Source organism: Xenopus laevis, chromosome 2S, assembly GCF_017654675.1.
Source record: "Xenopus laevis strain J_2021 chromosome 2S, Xenopus_laevis_v10.1, whole genome shotgun sequence".
Taxonomy (NCBI): domain Eukaryota; kingdom Metazoa; phylum Chordata; class Amphibia; order Anura; family Pipidae; genus Xenopus; species Xenopus laevis.
In genome coordinates this window covers 86,118,798-86,132,014 of record NC_054374.1, presented here as the reverse complement: position 1 = coordinate 86,132,014, position 13,217 = coordinate 86,118,798, and the positions used below count along the sequence as shown (strand labels likewise).

At 38.9% G+C, this 13,217-nt stretch overlaps 1 protein-coding gene across 2 annotated transcripts in view; it reads right to left on the bottom strand.

Moving 5' to 3' along the window:
- Nucleotides 1-13,217, bottom strand: part of srrm3.S (serine/arginine repetitive matrix 3 S homeolog) — a 193,952-nt gene that overhangs the window by 25,716 nt on the left and 155,019 nt on the right. Inside the window, exons 6-8 of one of the 2 annotated variants that reach the window (XM_018249637.2) lie at nt 13,063-13,143; nt 9,422-9,490; nt 492-527 (exon numbers count right to left, since the gene is read on the bottom strand). In XM_018249637.2, the coding sequence (XP_018105126.1) occupies nt 492-527; nt 9,422-9,490; nt 13,063-13,143 (186 nt within the window). The remainder of the gene's footprint in view (nt 1-491; nt 528-9,421; nt 9,491-13,062; nt 13,144-13,217) is intronic. The other variant, XM_018249638.2, reaches the window with a different exon arrangement.

Below are 13,217 nucleotides of genomic sequence, written 5' to 3'. Positions count from 1 at the left end.
AAGTAGGCAGGGCGCACTTTTGGAAAGTGAGATTAGTATAAGGTAGGTTTTTAAAGGCGAGAGAAATAATAAAATATTTGACACAGGGAAGGAAAAGGAAACATACAGAGAAGTGAAAAAGAAGAAATTCAAACAGAGACATAGACAAGCTTTCCAAACTTTTATGATACTGTGTGGCCTATGGCAAGCAGTGAAGGGAATAGCAAATGACCGGTACACACTGGTTTTGCTATAAATTACATGTAAAAATAACTTTGGAATAATTGACAATTTCAAAATGTCAATATCATTTTGCGTAGAATGAAATTTTTTTGTTATGCAAAAAAAAAAAAACACTATAATTTTTGGTGCATATCCCCTTTAAAAGACACAAAAGAACATTTAAGAATGAATCTCAAAGATAAGTGCTTTGTGGTGGTCAACAGGTTATTGAAATGCCTAATTTGCCATAGCCCACACACATAGTTGTATTCAAACAGTACAATTCTCACCTGTGCCTTCTCTTCTTTCTTGACCCCGAATTTGACCTGAAAAACATTTTCTGTTTATATGCCTTTAGCTATGATATTCTTTCCAGGAATACATACAGTTATAAATTGGTAACATGTATATAACTCAGTGTTGGCTGTATTTATCAGGGCAGGAACTAGGGGTAGGTACAAGAGGCACGTGCTTAGGGCGCAAAGCTTGAGGGCGCCAGGCACTTACCTTATATGCAGCCTACCCCTAGTCCGGCAAGTGTTACCACATTGAAAGAAGGTGCGCTCTGCGAAGTCGAAGCGCTTTGCGCACGACCACACACGCGCGTCCTCGGTTACGCACGACCACACACGCGCGTCCTCGGTTACGCACAATTACGCACGCGCGTTCTCGGTTACGCACGATTACGCACGCGCGTTCTCGGTTGCGCACGATTACGCACAATTACGCACGCGCGTCCTCGGTTGCGCACGATTACTCACGCAAATCACAGCTGCGGTGGGGACCTAAATTGCCCACGGCCAGCTAGGTTGCCTGGGGCAACTGACAGACCTGGCTGGCACTGGTATTTATGTACCATTGTTTATCACCAACCTGGGTAAAGGAAGTTGACCAATAAAAATACAGAATCGTGGGATACCATTAGTGAAAACAACACTCCAGAATGACAAGGTGATCCAGAAACATAAGCTGCTGAAATCATTAGCAAATTCTGAGATTTCCACCCAGTTCACACTTGGTCACGCTCATAATTTGATTGATGGGCTCACTAGCCAATAGCAATGCTTGGAAGTAAAAGTGCGTGGTAAATTCAGAAAAAGGCCTGTAGCTTGGTGACAAGGGCTCTTTAAACAGGCCTAAGATAGTGCAATAGTGAGATATCTGAATTAATGCCAATGTGATAAGAGGTCAGATACTAGTGCAGATTTTCCAGTAAGAAGCGACAGAAGTAGAAAAGCATAACATGCTAACATAGTGCATGTATAGTTACCATATTTTCAATGGAAAATCCAGGGATACCTATAAAATCTACCTTGCCAAAGCAGCTGGCAAAAGTTTTATTTAGCTATCCTCCATAGAAATGTGCAGTGGTCAGGCCAAACACTCCATCAACAGACCATCATATACACACCTCCCAACTGTCCCTTTTTTGGAGGGACAGTCCCTCTTTTGACAGCTCAACCTGCAGTCCCTCATTTGCACTGGAAAGTCCCTCTTTTCTCTGCACTGAACAGTCAGAAAAACAAAGTTTTGAACTTAATTGGCTTTTGGCAGAGAGCCCAGAAGAGCTAACAGGTGCAACTAAGATGTTTTGTAACAATTTTGAGATAAGAAAATAAGTAATTTCAAAAGTTTAGATAAGGAGAAATATTTTCTACATTTTCTAACCTGCGAAATTTAGTCACATGAACATGGTAATTAGGGGGTGTGGCCACAAAAATAGGTGTGATCCAAAAAAAGTGCCACACTACATGGCAAAAAAATGTTGTCCCTCTTTTTACTTCCAAAATGTTGGGAGGTATGCAATACTAGAAGTATATTCAACAATCCAGAAATTAGTTGTAAATTAACTTCCCTGTTTCATGTCAAGGACGGAACTAGAGGTAGGCAGAAGAGGCATGTTCCTAGAGCACTAAGGTACCTCTTTTTTCCCCAAGTCCAGACACTCTTCCTCATATCTGTGCTCTCACATTGAAGGGAGCGAGGGCACAGCTCTGTTTCAGGTTATAAACCATTTAGTCTGCCAAAGTAGTGTAGACAGTATGGTTGGGCCACTCAGCATATCAGCGCCAGTGAAGAAAACACTGACCCACTTCCTCCAGACTTGAAAATGCATACTTTTGCAGTTTTGCACCAAAATCCTTCCCATGTGCAGGCTGATCATGCGATACACAAAAGACAGGGCATCTGGGAGCAGATTGGCTTTTTTCTCCACGAGTGTGATATTGCCCTTAAATGGATTTTATGCATTTGCAATGGTCATTTCCACAAATGAAAAAAAAAATGATACACAATAAATCTACCCCTATATGTTTTTTTAAATAGAGACTGAAGTGCTGAAATAAACCCAAAAAGAAAAAAGGCTAGAAATGCCATAATTTATGTAGTGAACTTATTACTGCACCAGCCAAACAGTTCAACATCTCTATATTAGAACTAATGCAAACATTCAAAGTTTTGTACAGGATCTCACTATATTACATTGTGTAAGGAGTGTCAGTGACAATTTAAAAGAGAACTAAACCCCCATTTAGGCAAAAGTCCCCACTGGCCCCCTTCGCTGGCCTGGCCCCCCCTCCCTGCCTCCCCCCTGCACATTGATACCCCTGGATTGTGTCCCCTTAAATACTGACCGCACATGCAGAGTCAGCGCAGCAAAGCTCATGGGTGCCATCTTTTGGCGCTTCAGTATTTTTTTGTAGCTTCTTCGGCCCCTTCGGCATTTTGTGTTACTTTCGGCGCATGTGCAGTTGTAATGAACCGGAAGATTGCTCCAACTGTGCATGCGCCAATACGGCACTCAAGTAACGAAGGATACTGAAGCGATGCAGATGACGCCCGTGAGCTCCACTGCGCTTACTATGCATGTGCGGTCAGTATTTCAAGAGGGGGCACAATTCAGGGGTAACATTGTGCAGGGGGAGGCAGGGAGGGGGGCTAGTGGGGACTTTTGCCTAAAGGGGGGTTTAGTTCTCCTTTAATGTTTAAATGATTTTTTTAGCAGACAGAAGGTATCAGATCTAAATTACAGAAACATCCCTTCTCCGGAAAACCCCAGGTCCGGAGCATTCTGGATAACATGTGTCATACCAGCCCTTTTATATGTGTGGGACAGCCACTAATTTTTATACCTTACATACAGTAACTAATGAATGTTTCATTGTAGTGATGTGTGGGTCCAGAAAAACTCGACCTGCACCCGATCTGAACCAGCACCCACCCAACCTGCGCCATCCCACACCTGACATCCACCCTCCATTTTTAGACCCACACCCGCCCGCCCCGTGGATGGCGTAAAGTCACAAACCCGCAGCGAGGTCGACCCAAACCCGCCCAACTCCCAGGTATTTGTTTGGCCCGCACATCACTATGTCATTGGTATTCCAGCTGAGACTTATTAAGATATATGTGTGTATTTAGATTTTTAATGAATCTACAATAAATATTAAATTTTTAACTTTATTTTTGGTGGCCCTTGTGGAGTTCTTTTGAGTGCCCGATACCCCCGGTATTATCTGCTCCCTAACCTGAGGTTCTGGGGCTGGTGCACCTGGCCCACCTGTTTTACGTGGTGAGTGATCAACATATTTTATATCCTAGGGTCCCCTTTTTCAGTGGTTAATGTAACTGTAATGTGGTGACCTAATTTTGGTATACTAACTTTGCCCTCCTGGAAAATGTACTGCTATCCCAGAGATTATTATAACTATAATGTGTCATTTTGGTATATTAACTTTGCTCCCCTCGAAAATGTCCTGCTATCCCAGAGATTACATATAAATGTCTCATGCTGGTTCTTCTATGAGAAGTATACCACTACGGGAGTGTTATAGGTTTAAACTGCAAGCTGACATCAGATCAATATTATAGAAAATTTCAATACATTCAGCTCTTAGGCAAAACAGGGAAGTATAGTGGCCCTTTAAGGGTGGACATGAATAACTAAAAGCCGTTTTTAAACTTTCAGAATACTACTGTCCTTGTTTTGGATTATCAGACTACATATTACATACTAATTGTCTGCCCACTGACATACTGGACACTAATAACCAAGATAATGCTTACTTTTATTAGTAAGTAAAGATGGTTCTAGAACTCACAAATCTCATTGTGTACATTTTGGTATTGGTTTGTACACACAGTAGCTTTATTCATGATGATCCCTCTTATTGCTCCTTGAAGATACTGTATTGCAAACAGAGCACAAATGGAAAGTACACAATGAAAAGCAATTCGATTAAATTAGCTCAAAGTCAGGAAATGATAGATTTACTCTGCCTTATCTTGTTGAGACTAAAATACACTAAGTCACCTTCCAGACTGAAAATTCAAATACTATTATAAGATGATGGATCACAACTGATGGGGAATTTTTCATGTCTGCTTTTTAAAACAAAATGTAAAAAATTTGTACAAATATGGATGAAGCACAATTATGTGAACTATTTAAAAATACATATTATGGGGTCTAATCACCAACACTGGGGGCCTATATGAGTTTTATCAATACAAAGTTCTTCTGTTTAGTGACTCTTGGTCTATCTTCTGAATTGTGTTCCATATCATCCGCCTTGACCCCTGCCTATTTTTGTCCTGCTTAAACTCTGCCTGCCCTGTCTTAGGGCCTGTTTTTTTAAATAACTCACCTACCTGCTTTTCTCCCACTGCCGTATGCTCCATGAGATGTGGTTCTCCAACACTGAACATCAAGTAAGTCCTTAGAGGGATTCTGACATAATTTTCATGATGTCGTTTTTATTTATAAATTACACTGTTTACACTGCAAATAATTTACTCTACAATATAAAATTTCCTTCCTGAACCAGCAAGTGTATTTTTTAAGTTGTAATATTGGTGTGTAGGCAGCCATCTCAGGTCATTTTGCCTGGTCATGTGCTTTCAGAAAGGGCCAGCACTTTAGGTTGGAACTGCTTTCTGGCAGGCTGTTGTTTTTCCTACTCAATGTAACTGAATGTGTTGCAGTGGGACCTGGATTTTACTATTTAGTACTGTTCTGGTGGCAACCCTACTACTATACATGTATTCAGACTAAAAGGGTGCATTTGCAATTAGTGCAGCTATATGCAAGGGCAAGGAGCGTGTTTAGACACAAATAAAATTCACAACTGGCATCAATATGCACATTTGTGTCTATATGAGCACAACCGTAAAAAGTAAAAAACAGATTAATTATATATATTAGCTATATTTTATAGCTAACTTTTTTCAGCAAAGTACACAATATACAAACTAATCTCCTGGGATGATACTAGCCTAAAATGTTATTTTGGAAGCTGTACCAGTGTAACAATAGTCACCAAGGACTAGGGGATATCTATCTACTTCCCTACACAATAACTATAGAGAGAGTATAAACAATTACATAAATATATAGTTTATCATATATTTCAGTACGAGAGGGGACATCATTATGTACGCTGTACAATGGGAAACCATAATTAAAGCAATTATCTTGTCTCACAATTGTGATCATAGTGAACACAAATATAAAACTTTAATTAAATATTATGATAAAATGTAAAACATGTTATAGCTAATATTCAAAAAAAATCCATGATAGCTGATTTTACTGAAAACCTTCTTGCCAACACCTACGTAACTGATAAGGCATTGTAAGCGAATACCTTGCAATTATCTGGCAGCTACATAGTGGAGCCCCATGTGGCTTGTATAGCTGCACTAAAAAGCACTTATTGAGACTAAGCTTTGGAGCATCTACTGAGTTCCAGAGTCAGTATAGCTGAGCAGAAAGTAATTGGCTCAAAGTACATTGAAGCTGTTCAGTCTCTAGGGCACATTGCCAATCCAGGACAAGGTTTCAAGACTGAGTCTGATTAAATATTGCCACTGTTACAATGTACAACCAGAATGACAGAGGGTACCACAGTGTTGATCAACATGGTTCTAAGCAATTCGCTAGGCCTGCTTCTACCAGAAGTGTGCCATTATTTCCCACCAAGGATAAGCAGAACATTTTTATAAACTCTTTCTTCACTGATTAGACATGGCTTTTGATATGTAAAAAAGTAAGCCCCCGCAAGCAGAATTAGGGTTTTTATGATATAAATAGCATCATAGATTCTGAAATCTGATAGGATAGCATTTAATAAAGATGATTAAGGTTATTTTAAGATGTTAAAAACTTTTGTATTCATTATTATGTTTCCAAAATACTTTTTTTTCGCATAGGTTAAATTGCGCCCTTGTAACTTCCTGAGCGATAAAGGTGATGACCTAGTCATCTTGCTTCAGGAAAGTACTGTTCCATGATAGAAATCTGCAGGTACGCTATAATGAAAGTTTGAGGCAGCCCAGGATACAGAATGTAATAGAAGATTCTTTGACTAAACCGATTCAGCGCTTCCAGCTTGCTTACTGCAATTACACTTCTGCTGTTTCTTGAGATAGCAAAAAATGTTATTGATGATGCCTTTCATTGTAACAGTTTTCCCATAAAGTGGATTTGGACTGTTAATTATAATAGTCTTAGCATGGTTGTCTCTTTTACAAGCTGTTTAAATAGCAAAGCGAGTAATGAAAATTTGCTTTGAAAAAAAGCAAAATAAAAAATAGCAGTGCTTCTGAGTTATGCTGGGAGATTTAAATTTATTTTTAAAAATGATAAAGTGGTAAAAAAAGGTAAACATTTTAAAATAATAAAACAAGAGAGCACAATGCACAACAGAGGAAAATTATAATTATATTTTATGCATATATGTATGGATTATAACACTTATCTAGCTGTTTTATGTACTTTATTATATTATTTACTGAATTGTATTTATTTGAGAAAAAGCCATTCTAATAGAAACCAATTTTATTTCCTTTCAGGGCAGTTTTAGAAATTGATTCTCCAAGTAGCATGGAGTGTTGTTAGTGGTGTGCCCACTATAAAACACTCGGTTATAGTACTATACAACACATTCCATGTTAGAACTGTTTGCTTATATCTTACATGTTATTGAGACTTGAAACTTGTTATACAAAAAGCTTCAAATTACTGGAAGGCCATCTCATATTAAGCCAATAATAAGAAAATAATTCTACACGTTAAACATTTATTTTATAGTTATTATAGTTATTGTGCCTGTTACAAATTAACAGCCTGAAATAAGATGTTTATCAATTTATTTTTTGTGGCTAACTAAAGCCTTATTTTCCTTTTCTAAAAAGGGTTTTATTTCCAAGAACTCTATTAAGAGTATACCACCTTGACAAAAACACAACATACAATTAATATCTGATAATACTATCCTTAAAAATAACACACAGGGGCAGATTTACAAAGGGTCGAATATCGAGGGTTAATTAACCCTCGATATTCGACTGCCGGATGTAAATCCTTCAACTTCGAATATCAAAGTCGAAGGATTTACCGCAAATAGTTTGATTGAACAATCGAACGAAAAATCCTTCAATCGAACGATTAAATCCTTCAAATCGTTCGATTCGAAGGACTTTAATCCATCAATCGAACGATTTTTCTTCGACCTAAAAATTGATAGAAAGCCTATGGTGACCTTCCCCATAGGCTAACATGGCACCTCGGTAGGTTCTAGGTGGTGAAGTAGGGGGTCGAAGTTTTTTTTAAAAAAGACAGTACTTCGACTATCGAATAGTCAAATAGTCAAAAGATTTTTAGTTCGAATCGTTCGATTTGAAGTCGTAGTCGAAGGTCGAAGTAGCCAATTCGATGGTCGAAGTAGCCAAAAAAAATCATTCGAAATTCAAAGTTTTTTTTTTCTATTCCTTCACTCAAGCTAAGTAAATGGGCCCCACAGTGTAGAACAAACAATACAGCTATAATAATGGATTCTCAATTTTACATATTTTGGGTTGGTTTATCAAAAGAAAGGGAATTCAATATCTGCCTTGGGTTGTACAAAGAAATATACTGTAAATGTCATGTGATTTTGCCCAGGATGTCCAAGCCCCATTTTAGTGGATTTTGTACCTGTGCATATTTGCATGTGTCTGCTGGGGCATTAACACATACTAGTAATGTTATATTGTACTTCTGTAGTTCTGAGAAGTTTTTTCCCTGTAGAGACCCTGAGGTTTAAGCCTGTTTTACTCAGGCAGTTTCAACTGTATGTGTACACCTAAGTGGTCCTTTGATTCACCCTGACAAGGTGGGTACAAGAGTGGGTCTGAATGTTGTCAGACTCAAAAGCAGGGACAGTTTTATTTAGTGGCAGAAGTTGATGTAATAGTTGCTATAGGAGCAAAATATATTGGCAGAGTAATGTAGTGAGCAGCTTTCTGGCTCCAACAAGGAGAGTAGTTGGGATTAGCACCCTTACGGTGATCAACCCGCCAGACAAGGACACAAGTGGGTGAGCTCAGGAGAAGGGACAGAGCCAAGGAGCAAGATACCCCATGGGATCCCTAGTGCTGGGAAAAATCACCAAGAAAGGTTGTACCACCCCTGAGTGGGATCTACTTGCAATATCCTAAAGTGTATAAAGGTTTTCCACTGATTGTCTTGAGTGAACTAGAAGATACTATTGCCTGAGAGATGTGATCAAGATTTCTGCCTGTTCAATAAACAAGTTATTGGTTTGAAGCAACCCCCTGGACTGTTGTAATTCATCCTGATTGATCTGTGCACCAGGAGACACATTGGGTCCACCTGAGGGTAAGGACCTTAAAGGGGCCACTAAACACTGGTGGGAGTTGCAAGGAGTTGCCCATAGCCTCAGGGTGCCCAGGATACATTGGCAGCAAGTCACACTATTTCCACACATCTCAAGCCCATCCATGTGTGTGCTACATCTCAAAAGAGGAAGGGACTATAAAAGTAATCCTTATATTGAAATACACAAAACAAAATAACTATGCTGCATGGGAAACATTAAACCCCTGTGCATGTCTACCATCCAATGCAGTTTGGCTTGATTCCCACCTTCAAAGGTATTGTACACTCAATGACCCCTCCTACTATTGGAATTGATTTTCAGATTAAACCCTAACTGGCCTTCATCTTTAGCCCTACAAGCTGTGCCACCTTTTCTAGAAAAGTCCTTTCTATTAATACTATTGGCATCAAGACAATACTGCTTTGGGCCCACCCAGAGGAGAAAATGGCAGAGTCTGAGAACCACTGGCTTCATGCATAAGCAGTAAAAAATTCTGGACTTGTATCTTATGTTAACAGATGGCTATGTCTTCCCATTATTGAATAAATAGTTCACATTACCTGTCCCTTTTGTGCTTTTTACTACTCTTCTTTTTCTTCTCTTTCCGCACCTGTGATGAGCTATCACAGCTGGAACAAGAAAAGAAAAACAAACACTTAATCCTTATTTCTGTTCTGTGCTACATAATGAGCTGCTTCCTCAGCTGTGAGAATTCAGCAGCTTTACTCAACATGATAAGCAAAGGAAAGAAAATACAATACTGCAAATGCTTTTTTTTTTTTATATGAATTTTTACCTAATTTTTTCTTAGCTTACTTATGACTTGGAATAGGGTTATGCATATAGTTTTATGTCCCATAAAAATCTATGTTCTGTAGGTAAAATGCTCTAAGTGCCACAGAACGCAGAATGTGGTTCAGGAGTGAAGAATTGGCTTGTAAAGCCGCACCTCCCTGCTCGTTCCCCTACCCCATGACAACAAACAGAAATGGGGAATGAGCAGGCACTTGGGTGCGATCACCGAGGGGCACCTAGAGAGCAGCAGACAAGTGCCATCTACATGTCTGCTGCAGCAAGCACTTCCTGTTCCAAGATCACCCCCAAGCAGACCCCATTCCTGATAGTACAGTTCCTAGTGCTGAAGCGGTCCTTCTATAGCTCCAGCCTGCCTACCTGCCTGATTCAACAAGTAAGTGCCACTACACACTCACAAACACGCACATTTTACACTAATGCACACTTACAATTACACTTACACACACTCACATACATTTTTTGGGGATCGGGGGCTTTTACACATTCACAGCACTTACTCAAACTTGCACACACATGCACATAACATGCAATTTGCCAAGTGTACATACTCATCCACACTTACTCAATGTTGTAGCTTTTTTTTACTGCATTGTGTGGTTTTTTTTGCCCTGTAAAAATTTCTATTTTATTGCCATTTTATTGCTATTATTGCTAACAGCGTATTCGCTAATTGCACTGCGCAATACATTTTTTGTGTTATTTCAGTGATTGTATTACAATTTGGTGCATTTTTAGCCTTGTTTTACATTGTTAGCCATTTTTATTGTATTTTATTGTAGGTGTTGTTCACTCATTTCTGTCTGAAAAAATTATTTCACCAGCCCAAAATAATCTGTGATTATTCTAATCTGTGATTCTGACTAGGTGAGAAAAAAAGCATTGCTTTTATTGCATTTTAGTAATATCATTGCATTTTGCCTTGTTCTTTGTTACTTGTTTTTGCCCATGGAAATTTTGTCTGCCATATATTCAGTAGTTTTTCAGTAGCTGAGTGACCTCCGGGACAATTTGTATGCACTAACTTCATTTTAGGGTCTATTGACATCAGATACTTTTGTAATCTGATGCACAATGAGCATCAAACTGTTCATATTTAGAATGTTTTTTCCTTGGTACTTAATGCTATGTGGTGATAAGATGCTAGAAATTGGAAGCTTTGAGGCAATTTTCAGGTACATTACTTTATAAAAACCGACTATTTTGGGAAAGCATTGCAACTCAGTAGTTTGGAGTAGAAAGACATGGTTATCCATTTTGGATTTTTCTGAATGTGTACTTTCCGAAAATATATAGTTTTGGGGGTGTCAACGTATGTTTTTGCGTTTCAAAATGAAGTAAATATATTTATTTTGCAGCAGCTGAAGTGACCTCTGGGACAATTTGTATGCACTAACTTCATTTTGGGGTCTCTTAACACCAAATACTTTGCAAGTTCATATCTCCCACAAAGCATAAGGTACCCATTGTGCATTGAATTACCAAAGTGAACCTTTTGGGGTGATTTTTCCGAATTTTCACAACTTTTTATAAAAACAGCTATGTTCAGAATAGCTTTGATGTTTCTTTATTAGGAGTAGAAAAACATGGTTACACATTTTGGATTTGACAGTATCTGTACTATTCAAAAATATATGGTTTGCTTGGGTAAACACACTGTTCCAGGATTTTTGGCTTTAGTATCTAAAATATACTATATTTTGCTGTAGTGCTTTGAAAACTCAGCAATGTATTGCCGGGAGTTTTTGATCTATAAATCTCCAGAAAACTATACATATCTGGCATTTGCACATTCTATGGACATGGCACTTTCCAAATCAGTTGAATTTTTGTGCATCAAATTAAATATTTTTCTAGTATAAATCCATATATTATGAAAAATGGCAATTTTTTCTTTGGTATTTAGAGCTCTAAATCACACACTGGTTGCTAGCTAGACAACCAGATTGCAGGCTAAGTCCAAACAAAACCCACACGATAACTTGATTGATCACTCTCTGACTACTATAAAATGCATCATTGTGTGCCCCTAAAAGTCCCTGGACCCCCTGAACCAGAAGTGTGTACAGAGTTACACAGCAGTGTTAGTGGCAATCAACTGTGGCCAAGTTCAGGCCTGGAATGACTGTCTGTGGATGCCACAGGGGTTGCCATAGACCGTCACTATTTATTGGGCATGTGGGGGGCTGCTTGATGCTTTGTGTACTTAAAATGCCAGGGCCAATTTTTAATCCCAGTCTGAACCTAGCCATGTCAGATCTGGCTTTTGGCTACTGAGGACCAAGAGCATGCACAGTACAAGCCAGGCCCAGATCAGTTCCCCTTGCACATGCTGTTGGTTGGCAATTTCTGTTGAGGAGCCTGATGTAGCCAAAGATGGCAGCCACTAATTGTGCAGTGCATCTCTACTGTTACAGTGCTAGTTGGAGGGGGCGAGCTTTTAAAAACAAAGGGTGGATTCTCCTATAAATTATAAAGTGGACCATTTACAAATTGTTTTAGAATAGTAGTGTAGGTCATATTTAAAGTTAATTTCATGGTGACCCCCCCCCCCCTTAGAGGGCACAAAAAAGCTTAAGAGATAGGTCTTTGGTGGAAAAGCTAATCCTGTTCTTCAAAAGTAATTTTTTCCCCTGTAGAAAATGTTGCCCCACACCAGTACTTGAGACTCAATTAAGCCATTTCAGAATAACAAGCCACCTATGAGTTTTGTAACAGCAAATGCCCAGTATGTTAATATTCACATCATCAGAGAAACATGGGAAATACTGGGCATGCCCAAGCCACAGAGGAGCTACAAACTTCCAATTGCTATGTAACTACCATTCCCTCTGAGAAGGAGACAAAACAAGTACTCTTAAGGGAGAATATTTTTCAAACAGGACCCAGAAGAAATAATTGCTAACCATTCAATAAATCTAGGACCAAAAGAAATTTGGTCCAATATCATTGAATAAATGGACCTGTTATATAAATACAGTATCTATATACATTTGCTAAAAAAAAACATATGGCTTAGTTGAATTCTCTAATGTGCTGCATCCTAATATCTGCCACAGATGTGAACACGTGCTATTTAACTGCACAGAAAGCTGCTTGCTTATAAGCCGTAGTTATACATTTCATGCTGGCATAGATGCACTAGCCTATTTAATGACTGACACCCCCTGTCACTATTTATTAATGTCCACAGATAGTGTCTATCCATTCTTCTCAAAAACCAATTTTAAAAAGCAGACTACTGCATTGCAGTGCAAAAGTAATAGCTTTTAAATGCCATTAATTTATCAGCAGCACCTCCTGGCAGCTTCTGGCCCAGCAGTTTAGTCTGATTGAGTACAGGGACACACTCGGCACACTGAGATAGATGAGTCACAGATCCACTCACCGACTCCTTTTGTGGCTAGATTTCTTCTTCTTTCTCTTCTTTGGTGGAGGTGACGCTGGGCTACTTAGCCTTCTTTTTGTCCTGTGAGGGAAAAGATGCATGTTTTAGATTCAAAAGAGATTTTGTGGGAGAGTATATAACTGTCAGTCTATATT